The sequence below is a fragment of the Homarus americanus genome, unplaced genomic scaffold, assembly GCF_018991925.1.
Source record: "Homarus americanus isolate GMGI-L3 unplaced genomic scaffold, GMGI_Hamer_2.0 scaffold32871, whole genome shotgun sequence".
Classification (NCBI taxonomy): Eukaryota; Metazoa; Arthropoda; class Malacostraca; order Decapoda; family Nephropidae; genus Homarus; species Homarus americanus.
Window position 1 is genome coordinate 3575978 of NW_024748870.1, and position 15506 is coordinate 3591483.

Consider the following 15506-nt stretch of genomic DNA (forward strand, 5'->3'; position numbering starts at 1 on the left):
ACAAATAATCAGAAACAAATTTATTAAAAATGTGAGTCTACCCTCAAGTCCGTACTATATTAGTGTACTTTATTAATAAAGCACGGACTTGAGGGTAGACTGTCACATTTTTAATAAATTTGTTTCTGATTATTTGTGAGAGGATTTTTCCAATTATTATTTATTTATGTGTGTTTAGTGTGTGTGTGTCTACACACACACATATATTTACAATACAGGTAAAGGAAATTACTGTCTCTAGAACGAATGGCTCCCTGTCCCAGCCGCGAAAATGCAGGCATACCCACAGACATTCCTGGGTACATCCAGGGTGTCATCCGTGAATAATAGAGAACCGTGAAATAAAAATCCGCAAATTTGGGGGGCTCCCTGTAGTGGCAATTTAATTTCTTTTTAACTGCTACCATATATATTCTATTATTATTTAATAAATTTAGCAGCAAAGATGTAGTATATACCAGAAATATATTTATACTGAATTATATGCCATTATATATGCCCCTAGAAACAGTGATTTTCTTATTTTACTCAATTGTCTCATATATTTTATGAAAATTTGATATAATTTTAATACTGAAAAAAACATTTTCTTAACAGTTCTTTCCTCAGTATTGCTTAGTCCTGCATTATCATGTTGCAGTTAGTAAATACACATTCAGTAGTATGAATACAGTAACTGTACTTATATTAAAAAAAATAATCAAAAGGGATATTTTGGCAGTGGCTGGGAATATAATCCCCTCTTATTATGGAAATCCATAATTACTTTTTCTAAGAATGCAACCCTCAGTGAGTGTGAGGCAACCTGTAATTTACATTTCGTCAAAACAAAGTATGACCCATTCTTATTGGTGTTATCAAGCAAAAAACACATAATTGCTTCTTCACATAATATCAGGTGTAGCTATTCCTTGAATTCATACATACTGAAAATGAAATGAATAATTGCATGCATAATTTAAATTATTCATTTACAAACAAGAAGTAATGCATGATGAGAGTAGTTTGGCAAAGCAAACATCCACAGCATGCCGGTGATCCTTTAATAAAAGATAATTAAGCATAATTATCAGTTATAAGACATACCACGATAAAAGAATATGTAAATTAAATTCCCCCAAGATGCAATCTGAAATTTTCCAATGATTCAATACGAAATAATAAAACATGAAGCACATATAAAAAGTAATTAGGAAGCTCATACTCACTGCAATTCTGTTCATCAGATCGATCTCTGCACTCTGCATACCCATTACAACGCTGAGTGAATGGAATGCAGTCACCATTTCCACATTGGAATTCATTCTGGCCACAATCTGAATAAAAGGAAAATAATACAGTACAGTCATTTGATTGTAAATGCAGGTGTTAACTGTTATACGATTGATTAATATACGATCCATCAGCTTTACGATGTAAAGAAATTGACACAAAATACCGCTATGTGATGGCGAAGATAAGTTTTACAATGGTGGCTACCTGATGACTACCTAAATGCTTTTCCTGCATTGTCACTACTATGAAAAAGTGATGTACAATAACCCTGGCAATCCCCCAGCTGCTACTTGTAGTGGCAGCAGGCTAAGTAAACCCTTGATAACTCAGAATTTAATTACTCGGAATTTGATATAACTCAGAATGGCAGTAAAGTACTCGACTGTAAATTATTGTTTAATTATTTTTTACATAAAGAATTAAAAATACTTTTTTACATAACTCCAAGATATGATGACAAAATCTCGTGGGAGGCTATGTAAGTTATATTCTGCCAAGGCAATTCATTGACCTTTTATAAGCTGAAAACTTAAACTCCCTCTATATGACTGATAACAACGTCTGGTTCAGTAATCTCCCCGTTGGCTAGTCAGTACCTCACGTCAGCCCCCCCACCCCTCCCACCCTCCTCCCTGCCCTCAACCACCGACTCCCCCATACTCGCTCCTCCGCCTCTATAGCCTCCCTGCTCAACCCTCCCCTATGCCACCTTGGGCAAGCAGAAGTCGCCAGTCGTCAATGTAAGTGTTATTTAAGATGTATTTCCCATTGTTTTCCTTTAATAACTGTTTTTTCTTTATTAATGAGGAAGGTAAAAGAATATTTATTGTGGCAGTTATATTATTTTTCCCCTAACCTGTACCATTTACATGTATTCTTATGAGAAAAATATGTGTAATTTACGCTTTTTTTAATTATGCGGTGATTTCCAAGAAAGTAACCCCCGCATAAAACAAGAGGTGGGTGTACAGGTAAAGGAAATTACTGTCTCTAGAACGAATGGCTCCCTGTTCCAGCCGCAAAAATGCAGGCAATTTTAAAACAATCCACAGACATTCATGGGCACATCCAGGGTGTCATCTGCAAATAATAGAGGACCGCGAAATAAAAATCCGCAGGGGGCCCCTGTAGAGTAAATGAAAATAAAAAATAATTCATCAGGTAAATAAAATACAGTAAGCCCTCGATAACTCGGCACATATGGGGCTCTGGCCTTGCTGAGTTATCCTAAATTCCGACTTATTGAGGCACTTCCCCTTCTTTCAAAAATACAACAATAAAAAATTATCGAATACTAAATGTAAAAAAGTAACACTTTTCAGCAATGCAGGCAAAGTATATGCCAAGATTTTCCCAGATAATTTTATATATCTCAGCATTTCCTGAGTTATACTATAATACATTCCAAGACCATATCCATGCTGAGCTATACGAAATTCAGAGTTATCGAGGGTTTACTGTACTGTAAATTTCAAGTTTAACCCCGTTCGTGTTGGCGGGCGTTCATAAGACGGGGACCTCCTGTGTGTGTATATAATGTTATAACGAATGGATTCTACTATGAATATTCCTATAACGAACGGTTTTACCTATAAAATTGAGAATGCTATAACGAACGAAACTCCTACTAATTTATTGTTTTTTTATTACAAGTATTAATAATATTCTTTATTTCAGGGGTATAGATGCATATTTATGCACTTTTTTAAAATTTTTACAATTTTATATTATATTTTTCAGGGTTAAGTGGTTGTATTTAGGGGCCTGGAAAGGATTAATCCTATAACGAATGAATGCTATAACGAACAAGGTTCTAGAACCAATTAGATTCGTTAAAGTATATCCCACTGTGTTTATATATATATATATATATATATATATATATATATATATATATATATATATATATATATATATATATGATAACCACAAGGAAGAAAACGAAGTTCCCAAGCGCTTTCGTGTAATTCACATCTTCAGGGTGTTACAGTCTGTACTCACCTGAAAAATCACGTGCACCTACAGTGATTTACTTGCATATATATATATATATATATATATATATATATATATATATATATATATATATATATATATATATATATACACAGTAAAACCTCGATTAACCGACCACATATGGGGGGAAGGGGCCGACGGATAATCGAAAAAGTCGGTTAATATTACATAAAGTCTACGGAAATAAAACATACATTTTCAAAGTACCTTTCCCTAACCTACCTCATTTAACTCCCTCTATTCATTTTTGTTCATTTGCCATTCATATTTCAATAGAATTTGCTTTAAAACATTAACCACTTTAGTAAATAAATATAAACCAGCACAGAAACCGTGAATAAAAAATGGAAAAGTCAAAGAACATATGTCATCACAAAAATTTTGACCAAGTCCCAGGTTGCTGATCTGACTTTCTACCTCATTTACACACAATTGTAGGGTCTCAATTGCTTCTCTTATTATTGACAACACAACATACATATATTGTTCCTCATTCTTGATTTTTTTTTCATTTTTGCATTTATTTATGGTTCTTTATTACTATTATTATTTTCATTATCAGTATTAATATTATTACATTATCGTCCCCCAGGCCCCGATGTGGGTCAGTGACCTGTGCCCGGGTGGGCTAATCCCCGTAAAAAATTTTTTTTTTTTTTATAAGTTCGGGATTGACGATTAATCCAAAAATCGGTTAATGGAGGTTTTACTGTATATATATATATATATATATATATATATATATATATATATATATATATATATATATATATATATATATACAGTATATATATTACAGTAATACCCCACTTTACGAGGTTCTCGTTTACCCATTTCCACATTTACACGGTACTCCGCCAGAACCGGAATTCCCACTTTACGCAGTGCATCTACTCATATACGCGGGTGAAGTATAATTTTTTATTTAGCTCATAAAATTCATACAAATTACCCGGCCAGAATATAATTTACATTGCTGGAGTTCTTACAATATGATGATCATTTTGAATATAAACATCATGGATTTTGCATTAGACATACAAATTTTAGATCTAATGTAAGAATTTTGTTTACACAGAGCAAATATGTTATCCTTTGTGCAAAATATATGACGTGTATATTCAAAATATTCCCTGACCTGCAAGGAATCCAGCAATGTCAATTATATTATCCTAACTTTAGTCTGAGGTATTATTTATTACTATACCTTAAAATCTAGTGTTCTCACCCAAACATTTCCCAGAGAGGGAGGAGCCAGCGTGGGAAGAGAAGGAGTTGAGTCTTATTTGAATGGACATTAACCTGGCAACTGTATTTCTCTTAAATATTAGTTGTGTGCATACCATCATAAAATTAAGATGTTATTTTTACTACAGCATAGGTATTGTGTCGGAAAAAGTGGAGTTTGGGAGTCGGCCCAGTCTCTATTTCAATTAATCCCATATGTTCTGTTATTCCATTTACGCGTTTCTCATTTTACGCGGACCTCCGCGGGTTCAATTGACCTCGTAAATTGGGGTATTACTGTATGTATGTATGTATGTATGTATATATATATATATATATATATATATATATATATATATATATATATATATATATATATATATATATATATATATATATATATATATATATATATATATATATATATATATATATATATATATATATATATATATACAGTATTGAGAATTTCACACATCAATATGCACATCTTGTTTGGTACACTTGGGTATCAGGAATCCCAAATGGTTGCTAATGGAGTCTTTTTTGGAGAATTTCTATTTTCTTTGATAATCATATCTTGTTTTCTTTTACCACTACTGCAGTCAGTACCATCACTTTTGTGTTTGTTTTGAGACATTTTAAGGGCAGGACAGCTAGTTCCCAAAACTACAATGTTATAAAAATACAGGTACCTTAAGATGTTTCTCTTTTAAACATTCTACATACAGTACTCATATCATGATTGTTATGATGAATACCTTTACTGAATTTTGAGTCAAAATTTTTAGCTATGTGAAGAAAATAAACCTGAAATTAAATAAAAAATCTTATCTTATCTAGGCTATGCTGGATCTCCGATATGACATCCGTCACTGTTCATACCTCCCACACAGCCATCAGAATTTTCTAAGCATTTTTAATTAAAAAGAAAAAAAAAAGGCAAGTTCTAAAACCTAACCTTGGTAAAGGGTTAATTCATAGCTCGATTGAAAGTCCCTATACGTACCGGTAATTTAAAGATAAAATCATTTATGAATTATGTTGAAGATAATTTCATTAAAGCCTGTACAGTATCTCATTTAATTAAAGACACAAGAAAAAATATAAAAATATTCATGAAATATGTAACACCATAAACTATGCATGTACATATAAATTTGACAAATTTATATCAAAACATAAATGCAGCAACCAAAAATTTTTAATTGCTAGTCTGGTAGATGTACAGTATCTCATGTTTTTTTATAAATCAAGTAGTAGAGTCCATAAAAATATATTTTCATAGAGTGTATACAAAAATATCTTACCAGCACAATTGACACGCTCATCTGAACCATCTGTGCAGTCATATCTTCCATCACATCTATTGTATTCTGGGATGCAGCTTCCATCTCCACATTCGAATTCAGTTGGTCTACAGCTTATACCTATGAAGAAATATAAAATGTAACATACTAATATAATGTATCGGATAGTAAGCTGCACATTTTTTTATTTACTTATTTTTTTTTTTTTTAGGAAAAAGTGTTGCTTATATTCATCAAAATACAGTATATTGCCACTAAGATATATCATTAAGCACAAAAAAGTTATTTCCCTGATTGTATTTTGAGTCAAAACTCCTCTGCTGTGGTTTGTGGTAAATTTATCGTGCACTCGATGAAGGGTCTTAAAAATTTTATTTTTAATTTACAAAAATAAAGACATGTGTGCAGAATACATGTAATGGAACATGAAAAAAATATATATCATTTATTTAATTTGGTCTACACATTGAGAAGAACTCCTGTACTCTGTTTAGCATGCCTGAGTTATGTACAGCATACTGTATCTTTGCTTTATTATGTTGGATATATTGTAGTTCCATGTTCTGTCAATCTAAAAGAAATTTAATATAACAGAGAAATGCTGTCCACCTTGTTTGACAGTGGTGCAACTTCATTGGTTGTTTGTAACATCTTAACACTAATGTAACGTCTGAAGGTGAAACTTATCTTAATCAAGGTGAGGAGAAAAAGAGTAAAAAAACAAGAGACCATAGATGTAAGATTCCTGTTTGAAATCCAGTGGATATTTGATATGGTGGAAGCCATGTCGGGAGGTTATCTCCTGGAGTGCTGCTTTCTATGAGATGGAAGATTGACAGCTAGTGAGATAAATTAAAAGCCATTCAGGCTTTCTGGTCTCAAGATTGGGCAACATCCAATTCAATTAAAGACCTCTTTACCTTCATAATTCATTAGACCAATTGAAAATACAGGTACACTGTAGCACTGCCATTTTAATCACAAAGCATGACAAGGTGCCTTTGTCATGCTGAGCCAGCATAACCATATGACTTGTTTATCATTAAAATAGTCTTCTAAATTTCAAAAGGCATGTCTATCTGCATATCATATGTGAGGGAATTACTACACCACGTCAAGTCCCTCATCACACCACCTGTGAGGGAATTACTACACCACGTGAGGTCCCTCATAACACCATCTGTGAGGGAATTACTACACCTCGTCAGGCCCCTCATAACACCATCTGTGAGGGAATTACTGCACCACGTGATGCCCCTCATAACACCATCTGTGAGGGAGTTACTACACCAAGCCAGGTCCCTCATAACACCATCTGAGGGAACTACTAAACCACGTGAGTTCCTCCTAACACCATCTGGGAGGGAGTTACTACACTACGAGTTTGCTGTTCAACACCTACATTAATCTGTATGTTCACTGTATGTTCCTTTACCTTTCTCTAATGAAGGCTTTTGTTAAACCACCAATGTATGTAATAAGTCATTTATGTCCAATGTATATTTTCAGCCTTCGGGCTGCAGAATTTTTTCAATAAACCGTTAATTATTATTATTATTATTATCATCATTACTACCATACCACTCCTATATGGATAGGATCAGAATATAGAGCATCTGAAAAAATGGAAAAATGATAAAGAAGATTGGTATAAATGAAAATGTTTAAAGTACATGAAAAGGGATAAGATGAACAAAAAAGATAAACAATAGCAATAAATATACTTGAAATAAGCTTCTGATATCTTTTCCCTTTTGAACTGTAAAGCAAATTTCACACCTTCCATGTCCATAATTAATGATAATTGTACCACAATGGTAAAATAATTTTAATTTGCTTGTTTGTGTTTATTTACAAGAAAAAGGAAGATATCAGAATCTTTGCAGACAAAAACTAAATCAAAGCATACATTTTTCTTCATCAGACCCATCATCACAGTCAGGTACAGTATCACATCGCCATGCCTTTTCTATGCACAAACCATTTGCGCACTTAAACTCATTCTCTCTGCAGTCCACACGATCTAAGGGGAAAAAAATTATGAATTACACAGATATCAACAGCTTTGGTGCTACTGAACATACTTCATCCAATGATTTTGTCAGATGAAAATTTCTACTCACCTTAGATCTCCTTGACTCTTGTCAGGCACAGTACTAGTACAGTATATTCTAAGTAATTACCTAACATCCAAGACAGGTGGATGAGATAACTCAAGAACTGCTTCAATGTGATTCAATTTTGTTTTAAATCTAATATATTTTGCAATTGAAATTCAAAGTATATTTGCTTTGTTTGAACCCTCACACTTCTGGACCTCTCAGATCCAGATTTCGGTTAGTCCGGACGAAGTCTGGATGTGGCAAACTCGTATTTAGTCTCTCTCTCTCTCTCTCAATCTGTAAGCTGCGTTTACTCCACTGCTGCTAAAATGGACCCTATCCACATCTCCTGCCACTTTACACAGCGCGTGTCCCTCCTCAGTCTCACTTGTAGTCTTGGTGTGTATACACCATCTCGCTACCTCTCGATCAGGCCCCTTTGTTGTTCCTTGTGTATTTTGTGCCTTGTGACTGTTTTTGTGACTGTTGTGAAGTGTAGTGATGGCTCCCCAAAAAAGGCACATGCAGCTTACTGTAACTCAGAAGCTGGAGTTGTTACAAAAGTTAGAGAGTGGTTGGTCTCTAGTGAGATGCTGCAGCGAATATGGCGTCGCTAAGCAAACGGTGTCTGATATACGAAAGGCTAAGGGTTCTCTGCAGTCATTTGCAATGAAATATAGTCTAGATTCTTCAACCCCTAAGACGACTATTGAGGAGTGCAAGCTGATGTACAATATTATGATTATCGTTAATGCGCCTTCATCCCCCGGTTCAAACGGAACCCCCCCCCCCTCCGAATTGTCCGGAAGTGTGAGGGTTTACTATATGCTATCTCTGATCATTGCCTAATAATAATACAGATTAAAACATTCACAGTACAGGACACTGCTCACAATCACCATGTCGTCCTGATGCAAAAGCATGACTTGAAGTTTTCTCATAATTGTCTTGCAGTATTTCTTACCTGGCTCAAATTCAAAGCCTTCCCATGGTGACCAGGCTGCACTGTATTTTAATACAACTTGATAGATTTTTAGAATTATTATGATATACTGGTATAACAATAACAATTACAAGTAAAATGAAAGACAATTCATTGCCACGCAGGTAAGTGGCAGTGAAGAGGATGACACAGATGAGTTCTGAATACAGTAATAGCAAAATGGAAAGACCCAAATGTCCAAGAAGTTCCAAGTTGGGCTAAGTATTTGTATCAAGATCTTGACAAAGGATTTGATGCTTAATTGAGAAGAAAATACTCGATATCTTATAAATAGGAATGTTCTTCATAAATTAGTTTTCATATGCATAGTACCTGTAAAATATTGGGAGTGAAGATATTACAAATTTACAATTGAGTGAAAAATATCCTTTCATGCTTGCCCTCTGTATGTATATTATGTATGCTGTATGTATATTATGTATGTATATTATGTATGTGCTCCATTTATATACACTATTTATTCAGCCTAGCTAGCAGCGTGTGGCAATGTATTTACCATGTCCCACACGCCTAATTAATGTGCCTGGCGACATATGGGAGCTGTTAATGTATCACTTGCCACATGTCGCCTAGAGGCTAGTTGACCCCCCAGACAGAGTAAGGAGCGCCACCTCGCTTGTGTATCTCTGTTTATCCAGGAAATAGAACCTACGAAAACTCTACAGGTGTTTGTGTTCACTCCTGTAGATAGAACTTGATACCCAGAACACATGCACCCTCCAATCCATCATTATCAAGTATATTCCCAATATCCCTAACTATAAAGTGTGGGTAAATTTTCTTTTGTTTAGTAGGTACAATATGACACAGTTATACAGTATATTGTAAAAAGAAAATCTAACCCATATTAAATTTTTATACAGAAAAATGCAAGTTAAGACAAAATTAGTAAATTTTAAATAATTTAGCATATTAATGTGCTTTATTAAACCATTAACAAATTATCTTCTACATCTACAAAGAAACTCGAAGAATATGGAAATAAAATTAATTATATCTAGAATTATGATGATATCACAACATGACAAGGCTATCTAAGGAAAATACTGTATACTGTATTGTGAAATCAACTAAATAACAGTAAATTCAACTTTATTAGTAGTCAAATAAAATACAGTACAACTATATTATAAAAAATAAAGAGTGAGGAAATAAAACTTTAATGATATTGCAAGGGAAAATTCGCTGTAAGATAAACTTACACATGGTATCTAGAATATGGGAATGGTCTTCTATTTTATTTAAATGGAAATTAAAATATAGAAATGCAAGAAAAGGATTAATTGGTTTCATGTTTGCTTCAATTGTGATTTTAATTACCACCAATATGGAATAATTTATGAAAATTTCAGGCAAAATGTCTAAATTCTAACCACCACTAATAAAATGCAAAATAATGTGTGTGTGTGTAAACCAAAATTCACATCCAGCCCCACATGGTGTGTGAGACACCTGCTCAGTACAAAAAATTTGCCAGAGCATCATTACAATGTGACAGAAATTTGATATAAAGCAGTTTTCATACAGTAAACACAAAGTCCCAACACACATTGATACAAAAGCACTCCCTTACCTGAGCAAAATGTGGGTTTTTCATCTGTTTTACTTTGTTCTGATATGTCTACCTTCAAAGCCGGGGAGGCAACTTTCTTGACAATTTTAAGTCACAGTGATAATAAAAGCCGATACATCACTCCAGACAACTGTACACCACTGATGTAGAGATAAATCTCAATATACCTTTGCAAAATTGATAAGTTTACACTTCTGGACAGTGATGAGAAGAGGTTTAGTGGTTGTAGGGTGACTGTGGACCCTAAGGTGTTTTAATTGTCTAAGCTAAAGTCTTGATTTGACACATTTGCCAACACTTTTGAATTCATTTATCCCTTATTTTTTCGGTCTTCTCATAGGAATAAGATTTTCTTGCCTCTTAAGAGTAGTTAAACTTTCTATAAAAGATTTCCTATATCCACAAAACCTTGATATTTGTGCTGGTATGCCACCAACAGGGTCCTTCACACAAATTTCTAACTGACCCCTTTGTTCTTATAGAGATGCCAATGATCAATGTTCTTAGAAATGGTGGCAGAGCAAAACCCATCATTATGGAGTGTTCCATTAGATGTTGCTCTATTGTATGATAAAACAATTCACAATGGTGAAGCATTGCTCAGAGTGCAGAAAAAAATTGGTAAAAGTACAACTAATTATCAACTAATCTAAGCCCAGCCTACTATGCAGCAAGCATTACCTTTTAGAAAAAGTTAAATTTAACATGACTAACAACATGAATAAACTGGCTGGCTGGGGTATCTTTGAAGGCTGTTAACCATCATGTCGCACAAGACTCAGGATAAAGTTTACAGTAAATCCCTAACGGACCTTGGCTTTAACAGTATACTGTATTATGAACTAAGGGCCGTTAAAGTAAAAAATAAAAGACCATTCGTATCCAAATTATTGTATTACAAATAATTATAGTAATTCTCCATTTAGCCCTACCCTGCATAACAATGATTTGTTACAGAGCTGTTTGGTCCTCTCCAAGATTTATTTTTTACTGTTCCCGGGCCCGGAACGAAAATGTTTGTTGAGATTTTCTCGGAAAATGAGCCTTATTTTTATCCCCAGAACTTGTTCACAGACTCAGGCTTATTTCCATTCTAGCTTTTGTAGTGTTCTGGGGACCAGGGGTACTGGCAAATAGGGAGATTACTTTTAACACACACACACACACACATGCAAGCATGTACTCTCTCCCTCTCTCTCTCTCTCTCTTTCTCTCTCTCTCACACACACTCTCTCTCTCACAATCTGTCTCTCTCTCATAATATCTCACTCACACACACACACACACACTTTCTCTCTCTCTTGTGTGTGTGTGTGTGTTAGTAAGAAGTAGTAGTAGTACACACACATTAATATATCTAAGAATATATATACTGTACAGTATATGTGTATATATATATATATATACTATATATATATATATATATATATATATATATATATATATATATATATATATATATATATATATATATATATATATATATATATATATATATATATATATATATATATATATACTGTATATATAAGAGTTATATAACAAACAATAGTCCTTACTTCATGGTCCTGTAAATTACTTGTGTTCATGGTCATTTGCGCATTATTATGGCCTTATATAAAAAAAACAAGTTTTAGACAATTTTGTTACTGATGTTCACAAGTAATTTTATCATACAGTATTGTTGATGTCATGTTTAGGAATACTGTATAATCATTTTTAGATTGAGAAATGCTTGACTGGGCATTCATTTTTATAAAACTCAAATGAAAACTGGCAATATTCACAAGAGCTGTTACTCATAAAATCCAAAAATTATTAGTAAACAAGACACCGCTAACCTGGGAAGGGAAGGCATCCTCTCTCATCAGAATTGTCATAGCAATCATTTTTTCTATCACACCTTTTGTCCAAACCAACGCATTCTCCAGAGGAGCAAGCGAACTGGTTGCTTGAACACGAGGTGGTTTCTGGGGCTGTCGGAATCAAATCAACTTTAGACAGGATGCATAAACAAAGGAGCCAAGTCACAACAATGGAGCCGAGTCACAACAAAGGAAGGCATCAGGATGCACACTACATCTGGGTACAGAAGCACTACTTAAAAAAAAAAAAAGAAGAGATTACAGCCTAGGGCACACATTAAAGCTATTCAAGGAGCACTTCAGCAAAATAACTTATAAATGCTAAGCAAAGATACAAATCTTCAGATAAAAAGCATAAGACAGTATAATAGATACCCAGAAAACTGGCCTCCGAAAAAATGGTTTGTGAAGCACAAATTATATAAAGGACATTAGTAGGAGAGACAGGTAGATAAATTTTTTGCTACTAATACAATGATGTAAAAATATAATAGCACTTAAAAAACTGCCAAACAATTACATCAAATACCTTCTATGCATCAGGCAAGCAAAGTAATACAAAAAAACACAAAATACTATTTATACTTCAACTTTCTACTAATATTGTAATTCTAACAAGAAAAACACATTGACAGAACTCTAACATGCTTCAAGCAAAAGAAACTACCTTAGATAATGGTAAACATACAAGTTCATGACACTCATTTACAGTTTTTCAACATTAAAATTCTTTGGGCTTCTGACCTTCACTGTAAACAGACCACAAATTACCATTTGAAATACTGTACTAAAATAAATTCACAATGCACATACAAACACAGACTTTTATTATATATATATATATATATATATATATATATATATATATATATATATATATATATATATATATATATATATATATATATATATATATATATATATATATATATATATATATATATATATATATATATATATATATATATATATATATATATATATATATATATATATATATATATATATATACACACACACATCTTTGAATTTTCAGGGGTCTTCTCTTCATTTTGCATGATGCTGAAACAATTTTCTGTGCATAAACTTATGTCAACTGAATAACAGTTGGAGGTTTTATATTAAGTACAAAATAATGTTTTGAATTTTTGTGCTAACAAACTGAAGTACTGCTTTTAAGAACTGTTGAATACTGCTAGATTCTGAATTAATTCTGCAGGTTTACCCCTCCCTTATCAGACTTACAACTAATCTCCCAATTAATGACGCTGTCACAGAAAAAGCCTTATCTAGCAAACCTCCCAAGTAACAGCACATTCAACCACTGTGCAGTTATCCAGTTGGCCACAGACTCAATTCTACTATTTCTTACGACATTCAAACAATAATCGCCCCACAAAACCAAAAATAATTACAAAATAATAAAATATATCATTTCAAATAACAGACTCATGGTGGTGGTTTACACTGTCCAGATAGATGCATGATATTCTAATCCCAAGCTGATAAAGAGTAAACAAACTACAGATGCTCACTGTCATTTTAGGCTTTTAAGGTGTAGGAAGATAATTCAATTCATTTAGCAGTCTTCAGATGTTCCTCAGATCAGTTTCTCAGCAAGGTTTAATAAACAAGAGGGTAGCTCTTGAAAGCAATAAAAAATTCAGAGAAAAATAAAAAACACCCTGATATCATAAGGCATATTAGAGTGCAGGTGTGTGTGTGTATATATATATAAAACAATAACACATTATCATTCAAAACTAGTTCTGTAATAGCATATTAACAAACCAAACATAGCATTAGCATAACAACAAAAGACAAAAGGAAAACAACACATACGACATTCTGCATCAGATTCATCAGATCCATCAGAACAATCAGGAAATCCATCGCACCGAAAAGCTTGAGATACACAGTTCCCATTGCTACATTGAAACTGGTTACTAGAGCAGCGAGATGCTGGAGTTGGTGGAACTACCAAAAAATAAATAAATAAATTACATATATTTATCACATTCCAAACCCACCATACTAAAAATAATAAAAATTACATTTAAGACATTTCAGACAATCTAAGGACATAGGGGTGAGGAAGGTGAGTACATGCACTAAATTTTGGCGGCTTATTAAGCCACCAAATCTTTTGCCATTATACTCTTTGTAATGTCATTCTATAATGTCAGGGATGCAATGAATGCAAGATACAGCAAACTCCCTCTAATCCCGACTAATTGGGGGTGGCTGTCCGGTTTAGCTAAAATTTGGGGTAGGGCAAGGACCTGTCTTGTCTATATTGCAGGGTGAAAAATTCCTGAGGGTGGGGGATTTCCAACTCAAAGCTACCTAAGAACACTGAACCTGCTGTAATTTTTTGTCTAGATTTAACACTCTTGGGAATTTTATATGCCATATGAACTGGGTCTTGTGTGTGTGTGTGTGTGTGTGTGTGTGTGTGTGTGTGTGTGTGTGCGTGTGTTTTGTTTTTTTCGCCAATTTTAACATCTGTGGGAAAAGTAAATTTTTCCTCAGTCTCTCATATGCTCTCAGTAGCATGGCACTGGGTCTCAGAGTCTCAGTATAGCTGTACTCGGTGAGTCATTGAGAGGCTGGTGTTGCCTGGAGCTCTCATACACCTGGCAGCAGTGCATTCTCTCTCACCTGTGACACTCGGCTCCATAGAAGCCTCACACCCCAATAATACCTCCCTTTGGTGGTCCATATCATATTTTTGTTTTACATAAGTGTATATTTATTTACAAAAACACCTAGATCAACTATTCAGGATTAATTTGATACAAAACTTAAGTTTCTAACTTAATTAGAGCTGATTTTATAGACACTGGCATAAACATTTCTTAAATTTCTTTATAAAAGAATTGAGTTCCCATCATTATATTGTGCTGAAATGTTTTGTTTAAGGTAATTTTATTGAAACAGTTTTGTAGAGAATTTATTCATGATCATTTAACTTTCTAACACAATTAGAACAAATGCTATGGATAAAAGTTTATTCACTTTTTTGTTCACCATAAATATTTTCACTCGTGACTGTGGCCTAATGTAATGGGAGAATCATAAGAAAATTTTACAAAGGAGAAGAGTGTTTCATATGGTATACATTAGTAGGGCACT

The 15506-nt window shown here is 33.6% G+C and overlaps 1 protein-coding gene across 1 annotated transcript in view; it reads right to left on the reverse strand.

Annotated features, from left to right (window-relative positions):
- Nucleotides 1-15506, reverse strand: part of LOC121853164 (basement membrane-specific heparan sulfate proteoglycan core protein-like) — a 476204-nt gene that overhangs the window by 212813 nt on the left and 247885 nt on the right. The window contains exons 35-39 of the mRNA XM_042347127.1: nt 14214-14348; nt 12348-12482; nt 7738-7851; nt 5829-5948; nt 1209-1316 (exon numbers count right to left, since the gene is read on the reverse strand). Coding sequence (XP_042203061.1) covers nt 1209-1316; nt 5829-5948; nt 7738-7851; nt 12348-12482; nt 14214-14348 — 612 coding nt within the window. The remainder of the gene's footprint in view (nt 1-1208; nt 1317-5828; nt 5949-7737; nt 7852-12347; nt 12483-14213; nt 14349-15506) is intronic.